The sequence below is a fragment of the Haliaeetus albicilla genome, chromosome 2 (assembly GCF_947461875.1).
Source record: "Haliaeetus albicilla chromosome 2, bHalAlb1.1, whole genome shotgun sequence".
NCBI lineage: Eukaryota > Metazoa > Chordata > Aves > Accipitriformes > Accipitridae > Haliaeetus > Haliaeetus albicilla.
In genome coordinates this window covers 71641357-71665692 of record NC_091484.1, presented here as the reverse complement: position 1 = coordinate 71665692, position 24336 = coordinate 71641357, and the positions used below count along the sequence as shown (strand labels likewise).

General features: G+C 43.6%; 1 protein-coding gene across 1 annotated transcript in view; it reads right to left on the bottom strand.

The window, feature by feature from the left end:
* CNPY1 (canopy FGF signaling regulator 1) overlaps window positions 1-23364 on the bottom strand; it is a 32042-nt gene extending 8678 nt beyond the window's left edge. The window contains 3 exon segments of the mRNA XM_069799866.1: window positions 20374-20470; window positions 22202-22345; window positions 23263-23364. Of these exon segments, the coding sequence (XP_069655967.1) occupies window positions 20374-20470; window positions 22202-22345; window positions 23263-23364 (343 nt within the window).
* Between the last annotated feature and the right edge of the window lie 972 nt (window positions 23365-24336).

The following is a 24336-nucleotide window of genomic DNA, read 5'->3' as shown; positions in this document are numbered from 1 at the left end:
GCCTGAGGTCATGTCAGAAGTTGGTGGCAGAGCCAGGCAGCGCAAAGAGCTTTCCAGACTCCCAGACCCATGCCATAATCCCAGTGCCACCCAGACTGCTTTTTAGATCCTCTGAAAAGGATTAATAAATCCTGCTGCTCAAATCCCAGCTCCTCTTCGTGGAGGAGCAAAACCTTGCTATGGTCCAGCACGACTGATTGCCTGCACTGCTAGCTGAGCAGAGAGCTGCAAAACACACATCCCCTGGCACGGAAGCTGCGCAAGGGCTGGAAGAAAGGAGCAGCTTCTCTTATTCTTTAAGAGTAAGAAAAATATCACTGCCAAAGCTAGGATAAAAAGTAGACATCTCTTGAGGTTCCTCCTGTGATCGCCTGCAGCGCGGAGCTCTGGTTAGTTAGGCAGGGGGGAAGGCGAGCACAGGGGGCTGCTTGGAGGGACCCCAGCTACGAGCGTGGCATGGGCAGAGCGGCTACGCCGTGGGTTGGGGTCTGCTTTGGATGGGGGAATACCTGAGGGGTCAGCTGGGAGAAGGATGCTGGTGGACCCACTGGGTGTTCCCGCCACTTGGCAGTCCCAGCCCAGCACACAGGGAGCTGAAGAACACATTCGGTGGTTGTGTCTCCAGTGGCTGGAAGGCGGTCCAGTCCTGGCCATGCTGTGTGGAAAGTCCTTGCGGTAATTATCCTTTGACGCAAGGTTTTTGCATGAGTATTTCAATGTTTGTGGGAGAGATTCCCTGCCAGAACCGAGGGCTTTCCCCGAAGAGATGTAATCCCATCCCTCTTCCAAGGTGAGCCAACAGAGAGCAGCTCCAAGGTGAGGGTCACCCACCCTAACGTGTGGTCTGCTGAACACCCGGGGTAACCTGGGTTTCTTGTCTGACTCCAAATCACAGCTTGAATCCTGGCTCCCCATAGTACCTAGGGGTGACCCAGACACTGGCCTTCCCTGGTGCTTCCCGTCCTGCTCATCCAGCCCCGAACTGCTGGAGTGCAGCTCTGACCCGCTCCAGACGGGACCTGGCTTTGTGGGGATCCCCCCAGGAGCACGCCATGAGAGAGGCCATCTGACAAACTCTCAGGCATCCCACAGCGGAGGGGACATTTTTGTGGATATCGGTAAAGGTGGATACAAACCAGAGCACTGACCCCAGGGCAGAGCCACCAGCGTGCCCGCAGAGCTGCTGCCCGGACAAAAGCAGGTGACACCACTGCAATTGCAGGCTTGCCAGGCTGAAATCCTACAGCAAATGGGCAAACAGCATTAATTAAATTCCAAACCCACCAGCTTTAATTAACTTTTTTGCTGTCCTGGTGCCCAGTAGCACCTCCTACCCCCAGCACCAGGAGGACGACACTGATGGCCACCAGCTGATGGAGGTGGCACCATGGCTGCCCAGGCGCCTGGGCATGACCTCGCTGGGTGTCAATGTGGCTGCTGGGGAAGGCAGAACCCACAGCAAAGCCAGCTTTGTCCTCTTGCCCCAGCCAAATCCTGGGGGATGTCCCTGCTGAAGCCATTTTTAGGGTGCACCGGAGGAGGAACTGGCTCACTGCAGGTTATCTTTTCCAGACACATCAGCTCCATTGCTTTCAACAGGACTACAAGCACAGAGGACTTGACTTTTCTTTTTTCTTAATGTGTATCTTAATGCGCAGTCGATGGGGCTAGTTATCTTGTCAGGGGCCTGGGGTAAGCAGGGGGCTGATGGGTGACAGCAGCCAGCAATAGTTCTTCGCATGCGGCTTTGTAGTGTGCACCCAAGTATTACAAGCCTGGGTCCAATACAAATAAATAATTAAGTGTATTTCCTGGGGCAAGAAAATGAAGACTTGGAGCTGTGGCAAGAATGAATAAGTACAAGACCTCTAGACCTGCAGTGCCTGCACGCCGCGTGTGACTGACGGTGGGTTTCTTGCAGCCATCACATCAAAACACTCCAGAAAACTGCTGTGCCGGGTGTCACCGAGAGGCGAGGCTCCAGCCCTGCCTCCCCTGCCAAAGGAGGGGACCTGGCACGCCAGACGGGGGCTGTGATGGATTTTGAGCACCCCTAGGAAACTTTGCTGTGCTTCAGACGGTGCCATCGATTTAACATGTCGGTCTTCGAGTGAAGAGGAAGATGAAGGCCTTCCTCTCCCCCAGCCTTGCAGGTGGAGGGCGGGCAGCACGTGACCCTCTGGGCAGGCCCCCCAAGGGAGAAGCGAGTTGTCACCTGCGTCCCCACGAGGCTCCTGGCTCCCTCCAAAGCTGGCTATCCTCCCACCTCCCACCCCAGCCCACCCGCTCGAGTTGTCCCACTCCTGGCAGGATTCAGGGCATCCTTATTTCCTCAGAAACATTGGTGCAAGCCTTAAGAAGGGAGGGAGCTCTAATCCTTGGCACTAAAGATCCTCCCATCACGCAGGCTGCTGTGCTGGGGATGCCCAAAATACCGGGGACCGCTGCGTGGCACACGGGGATCTTGATAGGCGCACTGGGAAAATGGGTCAGCATAAAAGCCATCCTTTTCCAGAGCACGCCTGGGATGCCTCCTAAATGTATTTCCAATATGTAAAACAGAACAGGGATGGCTGGCGCATGGGCAGCAAGAAGGTTTTACATACACCTGTGTGCTCGGCTTGCTGCTACAGAGGGAAGGGACCAAAATTAGGGTCCCCAAATCTTCACCCATTTCCCCAGCCGGGCCAGCTGGAGTCTCTGCAGAGGTTTCTCCATTTTGGAGAATGTCACCTTTGAAGCGAGGTCTGCATCTTTCAGCAGGATGATGGAGCATGAAATGCTCCCAAGGCAGGTCTGGACATTCACCACCAGCTCCATCATGGGACCATCGTATAACAGACACTCGGTATCACTGTCTGAGTTTGCATTTTGGCCTGTTCTTTTCCAATAACCTGAGTTTTTCCTCTTTTCTCCCTGTAAGTTGGTTTATACTTACCTTCTATTTAATTTCCTTTGAGGATCTTGGTTTCTTTTCAATTTTGGAAATAACTTCTCACATTTTAGCGGAAAAGAAATGCAGCCCAGTGTTTCCCGCATCCCTCAGCAGATGCTACACTGCCACCTGCACTACTGTCATAGCTGTTTGGGGGAGGGACAGTCAACACTTTCTTGTTTTTAACAAGTTTGCTATTGCCTGTTCTTATGAAAAAATAATTTAAAAGTCGTTCTTGACAAAGATACCCCAACAGTACTTAATTTTCCCTGGTACACCTACAGCTCCTCTCTGTCATGTGCTCAACTGGTCTGGGTTTCCCCACTCCAGTTCCCAGTATCCCTTGTGCCTTGTGCAGCCCTACTCTAACCCCTGACCCACACTAGGTCATTTCTCTCTCTTTTCTTTATTCTTCTCATATGTCCTCACTCCTTAGGTTTTATTCAGCCTTCTTCACTCTGCCCCAGCCCTTCACTTCTCTTCTACAGCCTGGCTCCTCCCTGGACTTTCCCTCCTTGCTTCTCCCTGGAGTTTCAGAGCCTTCCCTGGAAAGACACAAGCACTCAGCAGGACACAACTGACTCAGAGGGGACAACAGCACAAAGTTTTCCTTTCTAGAAAAGGCAGGGACCAAGTTTGAAACCTTTAGACATCCATGAACCTTGGAGTACATGTTACTGACCAGGCTAGGTAGTGTAAGACTGTGCCCTAGCTCTGCCTTAGTTTTTCCTCTGTTCTTTGCCTTAATTCAGAAGCCTTCGCATGGTGAAGAACATTAATTTGCTTCAAGGATTACACTTTAATAACTTCAAAATTGTCCTTCTGATCACGACTTGGAGGAGATTTCTTAGAGGTAACTACCTCCAAAAGAAGCAAGTCTGCAACCTGTCAGTGAAATGGCTACTGCAAAATTGCTTTGCCAGAGTGAGCATCGCATCCTCTTGACATGACACATGGACAACGCTGCGCAGAAGCGTGGCTGGGACTCCAGGTTTGCTTGGCCACAGACCTTCTCACTCTCTCCTTTCCCACGTGGGCTCATCCGTGCCACCAACTCTGGAAGACTTGGACTGAATGACCACAAATCCAAGCCACTCCTTGCACCATCAGCTGCACAGGGGAGAGGTGGGTTTTTGCCAGTCAGTCCTATCCCGCCCTCCTTCAGTTTATTCAAGTTTTGACCAGTAAAAGTTGCTATTTCTGGTGGCTTATCTATCCAAAGAGGCTGGTAACTTGTTTGAAATAAGGGGCTGTGCCTGTTCAGCCCCAGGAGTGAGGAAACTGGGCCAGAGGAAACTCATCCAGGCAGAGTCAAAGAGCAGCAGCTGGACTGAAACTGGGTTCTTCAGGTTAAAAGTGAGGCTGACAACCTTCCCCAAATGCACACACGCAAACAAATTATTGCCACGGATGGTCACGAAAGCATTCGTCTGGAGGATTTGTATTAAGTACTCCAAAATACACGTCCTCCTGACAGCAGGACAAGTGCAAGATGAAATAGTTGGAAGCTGATAAGGTTAAATGCAAGTAAGAAATTGTCTTATCTAAAAATTTGTGATATGAATATAAAGTTATTTTTCCTGTCAGAATACCAAATAAGATGGTATCAACCAGTAAGATGGGATCTCACAGATCTGATAGCCATTTATGCACTCATAAGTAGTCTACATCTATACAGAACACGAGACACACTTCCTTAAAAAGTTGATATCAGTTTCTGGTACTATTGTATTCAAACCCCGAGAAAGTAATAAGGAATGGGTAGATAAAAATTAGCTCTACCTAAATATTAGTGCTGGATAGTGGTACAGCTATTTAACGTACGTCCATCAACATCAATCACAGTCTAGGCTCTAGGAAAGAGGATGCAGAAGCTTGGTGCTTCCATTGTCAGACACCTCTGTCTGACACCATTCCATCTTCAGGACCCACAGCTTTTCTTTGTGGAAGGACCCATGTTTTCTGGAGGTAGAAATGTCCCTGTGGCCAAGCTGCTTCTGATCTGAATGATCTTGGGTTTGCTACAAAAGAAGCAGAAGACCTGGCTGTTGAGATGGAGTTTGTGATGCCAGGTCTCAGAGGCAAAAAAAGCAGAACTAAAGTTGAGAAATCCCATTATTGTTTTCTGTGAGGTGTCAAGGAAGGACTTTCATCTAGAAAGATCATGTCTCTCAGGAAGCTTGGAGCCCTCCCATCCTGGAGCAGAGCTGGAGGGACTTTGTGTTTTCCCTCACAAAAGTAAGGTTTTTTTCAGATCTTTCCCCTCTGTAGGAGAAAGAAGTGGGAAAACATGCTAAAACCCAGAAAACTTAACCTGTGTATCCCAGGTATAATTCATTCATCATCCAAGATGTAGTCCTGAACAAGAGCTGCTATAAATGGGACCTGGTGCTGAGAATACTGTTCCTAGATCTGGGCACTTGCAGATAAAGAGAAAGATGGTCGTGTTAATATGGACAATGTCCGTGAAGTGTCAGTTAAAAAATTCTGCTGATTTGTTCTTAACCTGAATAAGAAAAGCTCCAAATGTTAGATGAGTTGCCTTGATTTGGTAATAAAGTTTTATACACAGAACTCAGCTCTTTATATCTTTCTATACAAGCTAGCTTTTCCAGGAATCATGCATTCTCAAAAAGTCTAAGTTATCTCCTACTTTCTGTCTGAAGCATCTCTTAGAATTGCCTTCAGTAGCAGACAACCATGAAAGACCCTGTCGAAACAGAAGAGCTTAGATTTTTTGAGGTGTGTTTTAAATAAATTCTGTGTGTCCCACTGAGGTTGATGCATTTCTAATATCCAGACTTATGGAAGTCAAATTTAAAGCATGGCAAATAGTAAGGCTCTTGTGGGAGAAACTGTGGTAGTCAGAAATCTTATTTGGACAATTAGTCAATGAGAAAAACCCTTTCTTGTAACCATGTCAAGATGTTGGGTTTATTTCTCCTTGGGGAGCATCAAGAGCAAGTTCAGTCAAATCTCTGAAATTTTCCTGGTATAAAACAAGTCTCAGCAAGAAGAGAATCAGGCACTTGCAGCATTTAGGACAGTGATATCAATGTCACAACACATGCCACATTTCCCTGCAGCGTCCGTGGAACTGGAAGAGAGTATACACTACTTGAAAGATGTTCTGGATACCTTCTGGAGATGTTCCCATAAACATTATCCAAACAGGACCTTCCATACAAACCTGTGGCTTACACAGAGCCTAAGAAGCCTGAAAGCATTGCTGTAAATGGTAACTCATCGTGAGGATTTGAAGAGCATCTCAGAGTAACTTGAGTGGCTCCAGAGCACATTGCTACATGCAATGCTCTAGCTACACACAAGTTATATCCCAGGTACCACCAAACTTTAGCTAGATGCTTTTCTTCCTTAAGTCATCCAGTAAATAAACCACCAGCAGGACAGGTCTGCCATGAGATCATACAATCACTCCTCACTTACAGCTTTTGACAACTGGAAGTGTCTGGAAAAAAATTTGCCCTGTGTGTTTCATGTGCTTAGAAGTCATTCTTCCTAATTTCTTGCACAGTCAAGACAAGATCTTGACCTCTATGGGGCAGGTAGCACTACTGTCCATGCAGACACCAAGTTATTGCTGAGACCCCTGCTAAGGAAGTGTAACCTACCTGCCCTCCTGAATACAGTCATGAAAACCCAGCTTCCTGTCAAGGTAAACGAATATTTTATTAAAACCAGTTGTCATATAGAACTAAATCCCAGTGCTGTGAAGTATAAAAGAGGCTTTCAAGCTGACTCTCCTTGAACTGTGGCAGCTTAAGTCTTGTTGCCATTGCTGAAGCTCATCAGGAAATCATTTGAAGGGCTCAAAGGTTAAGAATCTGTGTTTTCATCTGGACACAAAGGTGAAAGATCAGATGGCTGATCTCAGCTACTTGTGTTTTGTCTTTTTATCATCATCTTCAAATGAATCAAAGAGCTGTTCATTCAGTTTCATGAGGGCAGGGCTTTCTTAGACATATCCAGGGTTGTTTATAGGCTTTTCAGGAGAGATGGAGGACCCTCCCTGAAGAGAAACAGCCAGAGCTGGTGATATTTCAGGAAGCCCCTGAATTAGGCAGCCCATGATGTTAAGTTTTGTACCAACATGTAATACAAAACACGAGCTCTTCCCTTACTATTTGAAGAAAGACAACAGGTGGATAAAATAAGCAGATAGGACTGAAGGATGGAGGGGAAAAAGGAAAAAAGATGAAAAGCAAGGGGGAAGCCCACAGTGACTAAAGAAGACACAGTCTCTAAATATAAAACAGAGCAACAGACTGAGCCCTGCACACCCATCAGAGAAGGTAAGCCAGGAATGTCTCAAATGCAAAATTCTGGAGTAAATCCTGAGCTTCCCTCTGGGAACTTTGGGTCAAACAATGGCCAGCCCAAGGTGCTCCACAGGAGCACTGCACTTGATGGAGGAGCTGCGGTGAAACACGGAGGATGCACAAGAACATGTGGCAGTGGCCATGGCCACCCTGACTGTGCTGCAGCTGCCAGGTCTGCATCTCTGCCCGGAGCAGAAACACGCTTGAAGTTAAGCCGCAAAACACGTGCTTGTTCCTAGAGGCTGGGGAACATCTCCCACCACGGAGACTTTGCAAAGTCAGCGAGAGGTGAGTGACTACTCGTGCCTACAGCGTGTCCCTCCTGGTGTCCCAGCCCCTGGCTCCCACTAAGGAGAGAGCAGCTCTCTCTTATTCCACATGTGATACTCCAAGCCTCTTCCCCAGTACTTTAAAAACCCTCCACAGTGCAGTAGCTCTGGGCAGAAAGAAACAGACTGACAAGATCCCCCGTAAGGAGAATCAGTCTTAACCTAAAAAGACTTCTCCATGGAGAGAAGATGCAACTTTCTCATTCCTTACAGGCTCTGGGTGGGAAAGGGCTGCAGGCAGATAGATCTTCATGTCTGTCCCTCTTTTGAATCTGGAAGACGGCAGACAGGTGGGTTTCCTGAGAGTTCAAGGACTGACTGTACAGGAGACGCAAAAATATGGGGAAAACAGGAGAGTCACTCATTTTGGGGAGATGAGGCAATCTGAAATCTGGATCTACCCTGTGTACCATGCTATGCTATCGTATGAGAAAGCCTCGCAACAGCAACACTCCCCCCACCGCTGAGTTTACATCTTTCCCGACTGTTCCCACTGCTCCCGAGTGTCCCCAGCACAAGGGTGGCTCCGCCCAGAAAGACCTCAGCTGTCATCCTTCAGTATGCTGTCCCAAAATGTCCTGGCTGTGCTCAGCACCACCAGCTTATTTCTCAGCCTAGTTTCAAGCAGCTACTAGAGCCCTGACATTTATTCTATGAAAAAGCCCGTAAGTGAAGAGATACTGCTAGTCACCCTGGAAAGCGAGCACAACTAGGAAAACTGTGTCTGGTGGGAATGAAGGCCAGTAATCCAGGTAAACTGTGACCACCTGGTGTGCTGCAGTCCTCCTCTCACCTGGGCCAGTGTAATCGAGGGCTTTGAAAAGGAGAAAGTCAGTCCTGATTTTGGTGCAGCACGCCACAGACAACCTTTCAGTGCAAAGTTTCCTGATAGCCCACACAATGGAAATATAAAGATCATTATAATAACTAATAATAAAAGCAATGTATGTCTGCAACCCAGTACCTATGTTAAGTAATGTGGTGCAGCAAACCAGGTGTTGGACAAGGAATGAGGATGTGTGATTTCTAGTCCCATTTCTGCCAGATTTTGTCTCTACTCCTTGTTATTTTAAGTTGTGGGTAAAGGTACTTATTCACCCTGGTAAAGTGCTTTGGCTTGTTCAGGTTGCTCTGATGAAAAGCACAAAGGCTGTATGAAAGATGACTCAGGCTCAAAAAACACCAAATATCTTGAAATTCTTTTTATGGTCTTACCTGGTCATGCAAAGCGAAGCCTTTGAAAGTCAAAGGAGAATTACCCCGAGAAAACCAACCTCACATATTCCCACTCCCTGGGATTCAGGCATCATTGCTCTCCTCCCAGGCTGCACCATCCTCAGGTGACCACAAGTTCCTGCGGTCCCGCGTGAGTGTAAGGCACGGCCAGGAGGGCTCCAGGAGACACTGTGGCTTAAGTCAAAGCCTATTCCAGGCAGGTATTAAAGCACAAGCTGAGTGTTAGGGTTTCATTCTGCATGGAAAGCTTCTTTAGGAAAGGCAGAGTCACAGGCTGGGTGCTGAGGGCTGGCAACACTGCCCGCACTGGAATTAAGCCCAGGGGACTGGAAGGAAGGGAGGTATTTGAAACTGTAAGATCTACCCAACCTAGACAGCTCAGTCTTATATTCTGAAATTCAGTGGTAATGGGGGAATTAGAAGGGAAGAACACACGGCGGGTATACTGATAACCAAAGCCTCATAGGAGGCACAGCTCCAGCTCCCCCCTGCCTTTAACCATGTAGGCAGAGGGCACCTGGAGGCTCATACAGGGTGCTCCATCAGTCAAATTTCAGTGTAGGAATGAGACTGGTTCTTCTTCTTCCAGAAGAGCCAGGAGTGTCTCGCTGGATGAAACGGGGTATATTTTGTGGTTCTCTTCATGTGCCACAACAGGCAGAGCAGCGTGCAGCAGGCTGGGGGCACAACCATGCTGTCCTGCTGCCGGCCAATGCAGTTGAGCACGGCAGAAAATGCCTAACACAACTAAATGTAATGGAGAAATATTCATTAGTCGCCAGGATATAGCTTACACAGTGAGAGAAGTTGAGACAAGTCTCCATCTCTCTTGGTATAAGCAAACAGGCATTTAATCACTCTTTTGTATCCCCAAATAATACTTTCTAACAGTTTATCATCCTCATGGAGGCCTGAAAAGATGACTGTGTGGTTAAGACCTGGCCACAGCAAGGCCAAAGGTGGGCAGGTTGTTTAATCGGTGCCCATTCTCGACCTGTGAAAATGAAGGAGCAATACTCCTGCATCATCTGGTGTGTGGTGACAAGCGTAAGAGCTCCAGGTGAATTAGCTCCGCTGCTCGTACAAGGCCAAGCACATGGGATCCCAATCCTGACCAGGGCTGAGAGCCACCCCCCTAACAGAGCTCATAATGCACAACAATAGTAATGAAATTCAAAGACAAAAGAGATCAGTTCAAGATACCCTGTTCACTGTGTGACACACTTTGCACAGTGCTTAACCTTCATTTTCCCACTCTTTACAAGCACCAGTGTCACGCTGAAAATTGCAACCTGACCCTTGGTCCTGCTCAACAGCAAATGGCTGGTGTGGACCTTATTTTTGGTGTATTTGGCCCTTGGCACAGGTCTGAGCAGCAGCAACCCGGTGCTGCTTCTGTGCTTCTGCGATGCTGATGCCGGCTGGAGCTCAGCCCTGATTGCAGGAATTAGCAGAACCGATCAACACGCGCAGTCAGATAAATACAGCCCTGCTGAGCACCAAGGCTTTCTGAACTCTCACCTTTTGTTCATGTCACATTTAATATGACAGGGATTTTTTTTTTTTTTTTTACCATTTGAGAAACATTGCCATATCGAAATCTTTTTCTTTCTTCCTTCATTAATGTCTGTGTCACCTCAAGGGTTGTTATAATTCCTTGTTGGCTGCTCTTCCAGAATTTGCTTTAAGAAAACTTCAGCTAGTTTTGAATGCAGCTGCAAGGTTAACTAGAAATAGAAAATGTCATGAACATGCTGGATATATATCCCTTCTGCTTCCCTGCCACTAAGCCAGCTTTTCATAAAGTTTGAAACTGATATTAATATTTAACTTTTAACTCACAAGATCTTTCTTGGTCTCAGCTCTGCTTAATTAGCTGACATTTAGCTCCCTGTATTCCATGGCACACACCTAGGAGTCCTTGGGTACCGGTTTATTAACATTCCCCAAAGTAGATTGGAGCAGGCGGTTACCAGAACCTTTATCAATTGCTCCCGAAGGCGATGGAATTTATTGCTGAATGCCATTAAACCAGCCAGGTCTGTAAATATGGTTAAAGGCATGAAGACACCCTTGTTTTCCAAAGCTTCTCGCTCAGTTTAAATGAGCTTTGTGAATTGGTCTCTCTCTTTCTCTTACTCTTTCGCACACAGCCTTGTTGAGGCACTCCTAAAGAAAGACTCTGTATTAACCTATATTGCATTAAGCACAGTTCTGCTGTTAATCAACGCTCTTACAGCGATATACGCTGCTGCAGCGCTGCTCCGGCATTGACACAGCTGCGTGGAAGTTGCCGAGCGTAGCAACTCCACCTTGTATTTGTTTGCTAACCTTTCACGCTCTTCCCTTACTAAAAGCTTTCCTCCTTTTCATCCAGCCTCAGAAATCCCCTGCTCAGACAATATAAGGCGTAGGTGCTAGTTTTACATGTACGCTGAGCCCACAGTAACGTATCAGGAGCATTTTTCCCCTCGCTCCCTTCCCTTCCCCTGGCTGGTCTCCTATTGCCCCCTCCACCCCTCCGGTGGCAGAGGAGCTCCTGCCCAGTGGGTAACTCCCAGAGATTTGTTCTCAGAGTAACCATATCCATCCCAGCACTAAAAGTAAGGAGAATTTTCAGAGACCGACATAATTTAAGATCACTCAGACTCCGTAACCGCAATACTAATTACCTACTTAAGCCTCCAGAACAAAGTATGCTGTACTTGGATGTGTATGCCATAATTACGAGGTATTCCTCACCACTCCCGCCGTAAGACCCATTAACAGTATTTCATTTAATACATATCTGGCTCTCCTCATTTCTGGTAAACTTGGTATGCATTAGGAACACCGTACAAGTTAATATTTTGCTCATAAAATTCTACAATGCTTGTTCTTTATGTCAATGAAACAGTGCCAAGCAATAAGCATTTTCTAAAATCTGTATTTTGATGAAGCTATCACAGTATGAGCAAATGTCAGACCACAAAGACAAATATGAATAAAAAATATGACTAGTTAGTGAACAACCTTGGTTTAGGGCTTACCTTAGTAAATAAAGTTTTGATCTTGCCCATTCAGGATCTTGCTTCATCCATTTTTGGTTCCTCAGTGAAATGAAGTTGGTGACTTCAACTCATTCAGCATAAGCCACATTTGAACTAAAATCTGTCACCAGGAAAGTGCTCTTTGCCTGGTATATTTGGCATGGAAAATGAAATAAACCATTTTAAACAGAATGTATTAACAGACCTCATCAACTGGGGACACCCAGTCTACCTAGGTCAAATGTAACAGCTGTATCCCAAGTCAACAGACTAAAGCTACTTGCTTTGGTCAAGGATCTGGTCCTCCTTTCCTAGAAATGACCTTTACATTTCTGTTGCATTGATAAAAGGCTCAATCATGCCTCTGGATATATCTCTGACTTCATCAGAGTAAGGTGAGATAAATAAGGGAAAAAAGACAGGGGCTGAAGTCAGGACATATTTCTCTGATTTTCCACATAGGTTTTGAGATGTTCATCTTGTGGAGGGAACTGAGGAGACCAGCTGAGGACAGCTATGTAAATATCTGGATAGATGGGATCCCAAGCTGTTCATGTGATGTCATGTCATGTCATGTCACGTCATGTCGTATCGTATCGTATCATATCATATCATTTTATCTAGTCTGCTAACTCACAGAAGATAAAACGCATGAATCCTTTTTCAGACAGAGCACTTCTTACTGAACCCAGGATGAATTTGGCTTCACAAAGGGCCCCACAAATTTTAAGTTTGCTTCTCAGTATCTGCTTCAATAAAGCCACAATAAAACAATCTGAGTATTTACCCCAAAGATAAATACCCCAGGCTGCTGACAGTACCCATCAGATTTGGTCCACTACAGCATTGCTCCAGTTGTATCCAAGTGACACCAGGATAAGACTGGGGTGATACAGGGATGAATCTGGCCCGTATCTTATCATTGATGCAAAAAGGAACAGATAAAAAAATCCTCTGGTAGTTTTTCACTGTGAAATTCAAAGACAGAATGCAAATGTGCAAATTATAGCTTAAAGAAAGACTTTCCTTCTGAGGGCCATATATCAATACTATCATCTAGTTGTGTTTTCTCAGCGTAAACCACACTAACCTCAGTGGTTGAATGCACTCATTGAGCACGGCACGAAAGGACTTATGGCTCAGTAAAACAACCCAGGCAGGTAGTCAGGAGCTCTTTCATATCATGATTGTGATCAATTTTGAGGGCATATCAAATAAAATACAAGACAGCACTAAAATTTTAAAAAGACAGAAAAGAAAACTCTAACATACCCGCCTGAAATAATTTATCAGTCACTGTAACAGAAAGCACAGAAGTTCCCTGTAATTGTTTAAAAAAAGGAAAAAAATCCCACAAATTACTCTATTGCCATCTTGGTGTGTTTATTTTGATCTTTTGATAATGGTCGGGTGCTTGCACTATGCTGTTCTCCTGGATAATCAATTTTCTTTGTTGCTTTTATGGGTTTTTCATGTTGAATGATAAAAAGATGCTGGAGAGAGGGAATAAAATTTTAAATTTGGGGGGAAAAAAGATATGATTACAAATAAGGTGAAAATTAACTAGACTTTAAAATAGCTGCACAGATTCTCAGCACCTGTGTTCCTTGTATGTGACCTGGTAATATAACTTTTTTAAACACGCTTTGGGCCAAATCTGTCTTTTCTGTCCACTCAAAAATCAGCAGATTTCACAGAATGGAAATAGGAGGGCAATCCAAACCTATCCCATTAATTTGATATGTGTATGTATTAGTTTTATATGTAATGTATAAGAAAGATTTTCCTGCTCTTGGACTTTAAACGAATCCAGCTGACTGTAGGTTTTGCATATGAGGTGAGCTCAGTATCCATACTGAAGACCCCACCTTGGCATAAATTGGCCATTTGGAAGCAGAATGAAGTAGAAAGAGAGTTCAAATATTTGAAAGCTTCTTTAAAAATCGGTGTTTACATACACATGAAAGAAAGTTTTGAATTGGATTAAGTGTGAAGAAAGTCTTCCTTAAATACTGAAGGCATTTCCATTTTATATAATATAGCTGCTCCACGATACTCAAATTATAACTTTGACAAAGTATTCTGCAAAATTGGTCTGTCAGTAGGATAGGGCAGAAAATATTCCATCCTGAGCAAAAACTTAAGTGTCTTTTTAAAAACACTAAACCAGACAACAAATACTTGTGTAACAGATTTAGGGGACCAGATGTTAAACTGTTGTAAATCAGTATTGCTCTAATAGGTCTGTGAAGCTCCAACAATTTATACTCACTGAGGGATGGACTATGTTATTGTTGAAATATTTAACATTACAAATATCGTAAAAATCTACAAATAAACTTTAAAATTATGTGACACATATTAACAGATTTTTAATCAGTGTGGGGCTTTTTTTGCCACAATATGATTCATCATTTTATATTCTTCAGTAGTTACTCAATCTGCAGTAAAAGTGACATATATAATTTTAGAACCCTTTTTTTGGTTACAAACCTTACTTTTTCTCTAAATATTTTACTGCTTTGAATAAACTATCCTTGTTACCTTAAACCCATGGTTAAGTAGTTAAAATCTGTTTAAACAGTGCTTTCATAGAGTATTGGAGCCTGAAGCAGATATTCTCCCACTTTATCTTCTGGGGACACAGTGACAACCTGAAGTAAGTCCCAGCTCTGGGTGAGATTTATGACCGAATATTTTATACTGATTAATAAATATTTGGGACCAAACCCCCCCCCAATGATGAAAGGCATAAGCCCTGCCGGGAATATTTTGATGTTTTTTTGACATTTCTTCAGCAAGAAAGCTTTAATTTAAAAAAGTTATTACACTAGTGGTGCTCAGGTTGAGTGAACATTTATATTGGGATCAGTAGGACTTTGATATGGAAATTTTAAAGGAATGGCTTGTTTTAAAGAAACTACACACATTCCACTACATCATTTCACCTTTAAAAGGAGAAATATTTGGAAAGTTTCCCATTGCCATCTCAACAGCAGCAACACAAACTTAGCAGCTCTTAGCTATAAACTCTAAACTATTTCTGTTATGGAAATACAGACAAATTGATCATCTGTTAAAACAAACACATGAATTTGAAAAAATAATAGGTTTATTGAAATTATCTTGGTTATCTTTTTCTGCTGGAGCAGGAGGCTCAGTTTTTACAGACTCTAACTTTTACAATCAGATGTTGATTTTGTGAAAATCAGCACAACTGAGATGAATACCTTGGGGTAAATAAAAACCTGAACACAGAAATAAGGTTAAATAGCCAGTTACCCCTTAAACTCCACATTCTCACCAAAACCTCTGCACATTCATTTCAAAATACTTTAATAGAAAACCACTTAAAATGAAAAAAAAAAAAAAGACTATGGAATGTGGGCACATTGAAAGTTAAAAGTAGAAAATACAGGAGATATTACAATGGCAAGAAATGATTATACAAGGAAAAAAATGGTGTTTTCATCTTACTTTACTCTGTAAAATGAGGAGCTGATCTCTTCTCTAACCCTGTGCGAGCAGCAGCCTCTGCACAGGCGCCTAAGGAAGGAAAAGTTGGCTGTGATTTACTGATGTCCTGAACAGTAACAATTTGCTAAAAGTACCTATTTCTTTAATAAAAAAAATGTATTTTTCAAACTAGAAAAGACAGGTTTTCTTCTTGAAGCATGTCCACCACTGAAAGTGTTAAGCTGAAAATTAAAGCACGTTCCACTACTTTTGCCCAATAAATCAGGAAGAAGGCACAGTTTGAGGCATAACCATGACACAATGATAGCGAGTCAGGCTTTTTTAGATATACTCTTTGAAACAGAGCAAGAAGAATTTTTTAAAACTAGAGTAAAGCAATCTATTCTCAACCCCCATCCTCAAATGTGTTAAATAATTCAGGGTCTGACTCTTCCCTTCTGAGGCACAAACACGACCCCTGCATCCCCACGCAAGTGACATTTTTGCAGAGCCCCGAAAACTCTCGCTCATTTTAATTGAAAAAAATATCCCACGACGCCGGGGTCTCTAATGATTTTCACATCACAAACCCACAGTTTATGGGGAAATAGTTACTAGAAACCCAAGCCCGGAACCGCCCAAGCCCTCACAGTGAGCCTGCTGCTGCCCAGGTGGGTTTCACATCTGGCTTTGGGCACTTGCTGGTGCAGCCTTGGATGGGGTTGGCCATGGATTGACTTTGGAGAACAGACCCCAGCATATTGCACCCTAAGAAAAATTTAACAACAGCAGTAAACATAGAAAATATCCCATCTCACTCTCCAGAGGGGCTCACATTAGCGTTTAAATTCACTTTCCCTTGTCTTCCCAGTATAATCTTATAGCTGCAGCTAAAATCTGTGGGTTTTTTAATCAAACGTGGTATTTTAAAACAAGGAGTGTCACGGCCCAGTTCTTTAATAAACCCCACTGATATGGATCCTTCAATCCCTTGTAGCGTTCAGGGAAATCTGTGCTCACAGATCCTGTTGCAGGGCAGGGGACTCAAAAGCTAATCTCTCTCTATACTGTTCTTTTTCCTAGTTGCATGGGGAGAAAAATGTGAGAAAATATGTAATTCCAGGGTGCTGTGGCAGCATTAAACCACAGCTTCGTACCCCATATATTGACTTTATTACCCATAATCTTGCAGAGGGTATTAAGGTAAATGGTAAATGGTTTAATGGCAGTTTAATATTCTGCACATACCCATAACAGACATTTTAGTTGCTTTTAATTGATGTAGCTGCTAGCTTTGTTAAACTCTCCAGGAGAGTAGTTCTCACTGGGAACGAACCTCCTAGAAAGTATCAGTTTGCAAAAACACAATAGTTCGAGCGATAATTGTGCAGAAAAAGACTTCTGGATTTCTTTGCAGTTGAATAAGAGCGTTTTGTTTCACTTTTGTATAACTCAACATTGGGTGCCTAAATTATAGTCAAACTTTCCAAAGAGCTAAATAAAGAAATACACGGGTTAAGTCACTTTTAAGATAAAACGGGGACTGGAAGATTTTAGCCAAACAGAACATTTTTATAGCTGTGAGCACATTAGGAAAAAAAAAAAAGATATAGCAGAAGTCCTGGTGTTACTTAAACAGTAGTTTTCAGCACTCATAAAGGATGCGGTATTAAATTATTTTCCACTTATAAATCAACTGGCTGTGGTCTATACATTAGCACAAGCTTTAGCTGGTTTTTGGCTTCTTACTTGTCTTCGCGTAACTCCATCTAACCCCGAATGAAACGCTGCTGGCATGGTACTGAACCCCAACTATCGCAACTAAAAATATATATAAACCCAGAAAAATGATTGCAATCGGCAAAAAAAATTAAAGGGCTCTGCAATTAAAAACCCCTCTATTATTCCATTGGTCCAACCGGGAACCGCACCTCCTGTCTGGGGGGGATAAAAAAAAAAGGGGGGTAATCTCCTTGAAAATTAACTTTTAGATTTTTTTTAAGCTTGTAAAAATAGTAGAGGATCTGAAGGTGTGTCTCAGCAGGTTTTGCCTGCCTGTCTAGTGCTGAGACTTTTTGCGTGATCAAAGAATACATGACAGCAAACGGATCTATGCTTGTAAATATCAAACGGTTTGATCATGCTAAAAGACTTTATTGAAGTTTCCCACTTTTTAATCAAACAAGAAACATCCACCTCCAGTAGCCATAAAAAAAGGTCTGATATGATATTAGAATAAAAAAAAAGTACTAAACATGACTTACGGATAAGGGGTTTTCTTCCTATAATATGGGACTTCCATTAATGTCATGTTTGTAGACTGAAAGGAAACTGCAACCCTTATTATTTTACCATAGCACAGTATAAAAAGGGTTTGATTACACCAATATTAATAAGTCTGCAATGGGCCACAAGAAATAAGGTATGTTCACATACACAGCCTTTAAAACAGAATTAAAAGCATAATAATGAAATGAATACATCGCTGACTTGTCTTGGTTTTTTCTTTTTCTGCTTTATGATGAAATCCACAGCATCAAAATCTGCAACTGGCCTGTGGAGAGGTTTTCTATACTATTTCTGTCACTTAGTATGATAATTCCTCCTCCCCCCCCACCAAAAAGTTAAAAATGCCATTCTGAATGAACACATGGAGCTCTGAATAAAAAGAGCCAATAATTTACAGTAAGACGATAAGAGTGTAATATTGCTTTAATATAATGTATTAATGAAAATTGCCATTCTAAAATAGATAAGACTTAATAATATAACTCTCATTGTGTTCTGTGAGTTGGAGGCTTTGGTAAGTTATATGTTAGTGCTGTGTGGCTGGCGTGAATCCTGACACAATTTCGAAGACTCGCCATTTCCAATGCCAGTGGAGCCTGAATTTATTTTCCCTGGAAAAACCCAGGCAGGCACTTTCCTGCTCTGTCAGGTATTACTGTGCTCCTCTGCCAGCTCCTGCCTGTTGCAGAGTTCATGGAAACATGTTTTCATTATTTGTAATGAAATTTAATAAATTTATTTTCATCCCACTTTATACATAGAGCGAATTAGCTTAAAAAAAAGTCTCTGTGCCTTTTTTTTCATATTTATTCTTTAACATACTGACATTTTTTAAATGGGCAATGGGGTGATACGGGGAATGGCATATTAATTTCTTGCTCTTATTTTTATGCCAGGATAGCTCAATCGCTCTGTAGTGTTCCTGCCACTTTTGCGAGCATCTTATATTTGCAACAATGAGGGCTTACACTTCTCTTTATTAAATGGCAGCTTGTTTATCTGTGCTAATTGCCAGGAAGAAAACTAAACTTCTTTCCTCTCTGCGGACCACTATTTATAGTTAGGAAGAGCAGCCCTGCACAAATGCAGAGTGGTGTTTGCGTGAATGAAGCTAACGTGCGGTTACAGCAATCTCTTCTGTCAGAAGCGAGAAAATTATTTTGTTGATGTGAGAAGGCTGGATGAGCACACAGTGTGGGTTTTAAACCCAAAATGTGATTTCAAAGGGAAAAAAAAGCACTTTTGAGCAGGTCCATGGGAAAAAAAAAAGATATTTTTAACAATGCGAGCTTTGATATCAGTATTTTGCATGCACCTTTGGCAAATATTTTTATAGTATCACTGAAGATGCACAAACCTGCAATTTGTTCTCCAAAAGGGTTAGAGGCTGCAATGAGGGCACCCAAGGAGGAGAGGGGATTTATCCCAATCTCCTCTTCTCTGAGAAAATCTCTCTGGAAGATGATGATTTTTCTACATTATCCCATGGACCCTTCTGGATTATGTTTCTGAAATGCCCAGGAAGTTTTTCTGTACAAGTCCTGCTACCAGAAATCCTGCGGTCCATTTTGGAGGAAGTACGTTGTTTTCAAAATAATCTGCTACTCGGTGTGTCTGCTCTTCTGGCACAACAGAGAGTAGCTCTGTTATGGCAGATATGACAAATAAGAAATATTTGTAAAAAAATCAACCCCGTCCTGGAAAGTTTATTTTTTGGAATTATTTGTCCACACAGAACTTTGTGTCGTCACAGATGGAGTTCTCCAGTGCTCTGCACTATGCTTTTTGAATAAGTATTAAAAATACGCTGATGCTTTAAAGTACATAAACTTATTTCTATGAACTTCTAGTGAGTCAGCTTTCACCAACTCCTAGTACTTTTTATGGGCTCTATTTCTTACATCCCAAATAATGCTTACGGCCTTTAAATCTCAAAACACACACCAATACTCACAGGCGTTGATTCTGAGATCAATATTTTCATGCATATTCTATCACTAAAGGCAGCATGTTGAGGAAGGATAATCCAACTTCATTTATAATCTTATAGTACTTAGTGCCTTAAGTGATGTGCTTTTTAGATTCGGAAATGAATATAAAAGTTAAAAAAACCAACACTGAAAATGAGGGCAACAAATGGAAGACTTTAAATAAGCTATAATTAATTTTTGCAAGCATTTTCTTACTTCGTCAGGACTGAAAAGAGGCCTTACTTGAAATTATACATTTTACAGAGAAAGAAAACATTTATAAAATACATCCTCCCTAGCAGGTGATGGGGCAGTGGGCTGGCCAGCCCCTCTAAGGACAACTCTTGTCTGATGGCAGTGAAGAGTTCATCTAAAAATGAACGGCACATTTCTAAAGCTGCATTCTCATGGCTCGCAGTTCTGCTTAGTGGCCACAATTAGCAATTAAACTGGAGAAACAAATCCCTGTATTTTGTTGCAAGAGGGTTAGTTTCATTTCTGACTTGGAAATGACAGCGCAGACACATAAAGAGCAAAAAATCATGTAACACCAAGAGGAAAACACACCGCGTTAGCAGGGATGCTCAAATTATGCTGCATTAATATGCACGAGAGAATTAAAAAGAATTAAAAGCCTTTAAAAAAAGGGATGTTTTTTAAAAAGTCATGTAGTGTCATTGCTTATTCAACAACAGCCCACTTCTCCTCCAAAGCAGTACGCTGGGTTTGAAAAAAAAACCCAACCCCACACCGCTGTAGAGAGAGCACATGTTACATCAGACACAGTACCTGATTTTTCACTGCACAGCTTGTCAGCTAGATAGTCTGCCTCTTGGGCGATAAGTGAGAATATTTCATCTTCATACTCTTCTACGATACTTTCCCACTGTAAGGATGAAAAAAAGGAGGATACTCGTACTGTGCCTTTTTTTTTTTTTTTTTTTTTTTAGCTAGAAAGAAGCAAGGCAGTTGCGACGCTGCGGCGAGGAGCCCCCGGCTCGCTCCGCTCTCCCTGCCCTATGCAGCGCAGGGATGAATGGGCGCTGCCCGAGAATTAATGCTACCAAATATTACTTAAACTTTATGCCCAGCCTCACTGTTGTTTCAAATCCACATTCATGGGTTGGGGGGGAAAACCCCTCCAAAAGGCATTTCACTTGGTTAGCGACACCCCCCCCCCCCCTTTTCAACATGGACTCAGGGAGGAGGCACTTGAAATTTAAATAAAGCAAGCCCATTTTGTATTCTGATATTAGCGGTCACGATGTGCAATAAATACAGCTCCCTGAGCATGCAGATGCAGCTCTGATTTCACTTCAGATAGAGCAGTCCACAGCAATGAACTGCCGAGCCCCCCCCAGCCCCAGTATTTAGGGAGCTGCTGGTAATTCACCTCAGTGCCACGAAATGGGTCTCTGACCCCCCGGGAAGGACGGAGGAGCACGGCTCCGAGGGGGTGCACCATCCAGCCTGGCGTTTGGTACCTTTTAGGAAGCCTGGGTGCATAATAAGAGGGAATTCCTGTCCCCAAATCTCCAGACTTCGACCCATAAACAAGGGGAAGCCCTTTAACGCGGGTAGAGAAAAAAACATACTGAAATAAAATCCGCTTGCTGGAAGTCGTGCTCAGTACACGCACAAAAAAAGGCCCTTTGCTGCGCTTTGCTAAAAAAAAATCAAACCAATATCTGCCAGGACATGCAATAAGCCCGAGCTGCCGGTGACCGAGGCAGAGCTGCCGCCTCCGCTCCTGGCCGGGAGCTCCGGCCCTCGGAGCGTGCACGCCGGCTCTCTCGCCTGCCTCTTTCAAGTCTCCAACTGCTTGAAAGGCCACGGCCAGCACAACCCCATGGCTTTTTTGGGGGGTCTTTTTTTTTTTTTTTTCCCCCACACACATTTTCCATTTAGAGCTAAAAAAAAAAAAAAAAAAAAAAAAGACCCCAAAAGCATTACAAAAAAATTAAAATACTTATTTGAGGAAGGTGCTGGCACGAAGCCAGGCAGAGCACCTCAGTGTTTTTAGCAGAATTAGCTGAGAAAAATCCATCCCTGCGCCATGAGGCCTAAGAAAAAAAAGATGACATCCCTCCTCTCCTCCCCTAATTTGTCCATAAATACCTGAAACTACTTTAGTAGCAATCTGGATTTTTAGCCACTAGTACAATTCCCTTATTTCCTGCACATAAATCAACAGAGATGTTTTTCTGGGAAATGCTGATTTATATTTAATCACTTAGAAAAAAATTCCCCAAGTAAAATGTAGTTTTGAACTGTTGGAGTTTAGGAAATATGTAACGTATAAAGCATCTGGTATAATCCATGGGTTACTTCTGCAAGTGACGTGCCTTTTGTAAATGCTTTATTCATATTTATGAAGCCCTAAATAGATCCGAATACGTTTCTAAATAATGTTATAAAGCATCTGACAAAACGCAGTGTTATCTCCAAATGCTCAGCCGGTTTCTGTGAGTAGCCAGTACGGAGTATGTTAAAATACGGCAAAAATCTTAAAACAAGGCACGATCTGCACGGATTTCCTAATGAGGAGAAAGAGTGGGCACACTGACACAGCTTTTGCTGGAAAATAAAAGGTTACTCATTTGTTATGTTGGCTTACGGCAAATTTCCAAGGTTTGTAAGCATCAGATTAAACCTGGATTTTTTTTTTTTAAAGTCTGCATAGATTTTTCTCTTCTTGCCTAGGAGCAAACCTCTCCCATCTCCTTTCCTGTCCCAAGAACTCCTCTAAGTTGCTCTCTGACTTTGCCAAAGGAACCTCACGGAGGCAAAAATTGATTTTTTTTGCTTATTACATCACCCCCCCCCCACTTCATACAGATAATGCCTACTCAGGTCGCGGAAAGAGAAAAAGAGCATCCCCCTCGCTCTGTAGAGCTGTTGACACATTACATTACACACGTAATTAAAAACGTCAGCTCGAGCTAAGGTGGCCCTGCGGAACCTGCCGGCTGACACCCAACGCGCCCCTCGCGCCCCTCGCCCTCCTCCAGAAGCCGGCCGCCCGGTGCGAAACCTCCCGGCAGCCCGAAGAGACGGCAGCGAAGGGAGACGGCCGCCGCCGGCGGGGGTTTCGGGCCATGAAAGCCCTTGGCGCTCCAGCCACTTGTTTCTCTAGTTGAAGCGGAGTTTGCCAAAGTCCCGGGCTTTCAGTTGTTGCTCTGTCTTTTAGCCGCTGCTCGCCAGCTCAGATGCAGCTGTTTAATACCTCCCAGGGGTTTTGTGCGGAAAATAATAGCTTACAAAACCTAGCTTCTCCCAGGTTCTACTATTTCAGCTTTATTTCCGAACAGCTGGTCCGTGTCTTTGTCCATCCCCTTCCCTCCCGGCCGCGGCGAGAATTCGGCAGGAAACCTCTGGCCGCTACCTACGCCCCGAGAGCCACCACCGCTGGCGGTGGGGGTCAAAGAGCAACCCTCGCCCTTGGAAACGGGGACAAAAAAAAAAAAACCACCAAAAAAACAACAAAACCCCAAACTTCGCGCCCCGTCTAGACAGGTCAAGGTGCAAGATGCTCCTCTCCCTGTTGCGTCTTCCGGAAAGGGGCGTGAACCGGAGCCAAGTGCACAGCAAACACCCGCGCCGCATCCCTGCCCCTTTAGAAGACTTCTTTTTTTTTTTTTTTTTTTTTTTTTCCCTTCTTCTTCTTTTTCTCTCCACCCTCTGCTGATCAAAGTAGGAAGTTTTCATGACAACCATAGTCAAAGGGCCTGCATCGCAAATGAACTCGATTTCGGCGATGTTGATATATCCCGGCTCCATTGTCTCTTTTCAGACACAGTATGAACCCTTCCGGTCTCAATGATTACATTACAGAAGGACTTTCACATGTGGGCTTCATTTGCACAAAGGGGTTGCCTTGCTTCACCACCATCTGGCCACAAATCAGATAAATAAAGGCAGGAGAATTAAAATTAAAGCTTAGAGGTTCCCCCCCCCCCCCCCCCCCCTTCGTCTTCTTCTTGCGCTGGGGCCCATTATGAAATCCCTCCCTCCCCCAGTTGCATACGGATGGGGAGTCTACTTTTTATGAAACCTGGGAAAAGCAAAAAAGTGCCTGCAAATAAAAAGACACACACAAAAAAAACCCCAAAAAAAGAAGTCTGGGAAAAGCAAAAAAGTGCCTAAAAAAAAAACGGGAAAAAAAAAAAAGACTGCCATCTTTCACTCCCAACCCTGTTTGTAGGGCAGTGTAACCTATTTTACAGTAAAGACAGGCTCATACAAAACTGCATTTTGCTATTAAAAGTCCATCTCATCCACTGGGACGTAAATATTTCTTTTTCAGGAAAACACAACGTCCCACAAGCTGGAAAAAAAAAGCTGGTGGCGGTGGAAGGCGGTGGCAGAAGTGGGGTTTGAAACTTGTGCTCCAAACTCTGCTGCTTCTTCTTCCCGCCGGGGCGGGGAGCGCAGAGGCTCAGGTGGAGCTCAGACACAGAGCAAGCACTTCCCCCCCCCCCCCAAAAAAAAGAAATACGTGGCAGTTTCTGCAGGTAGAAAATAAAATAACCTGCCAACACGGGAGGAAGGTTTTACAGCCCTTACGACAGAAGGTGAGATTCAACCTCACAATCTAATTTCAGCCCTGGCATCACTTCTATTGAGGTCAGTGTTGCTCCGGGAGGGATTTTTTTTTTTGCAATTTGATTGCTATAGCAATAAATTGCACTAAATTTCTTCCCCCTTTTAAGCTACTTCCAGGACAGTAACTTAAGTCAGCTGATGGGGAAA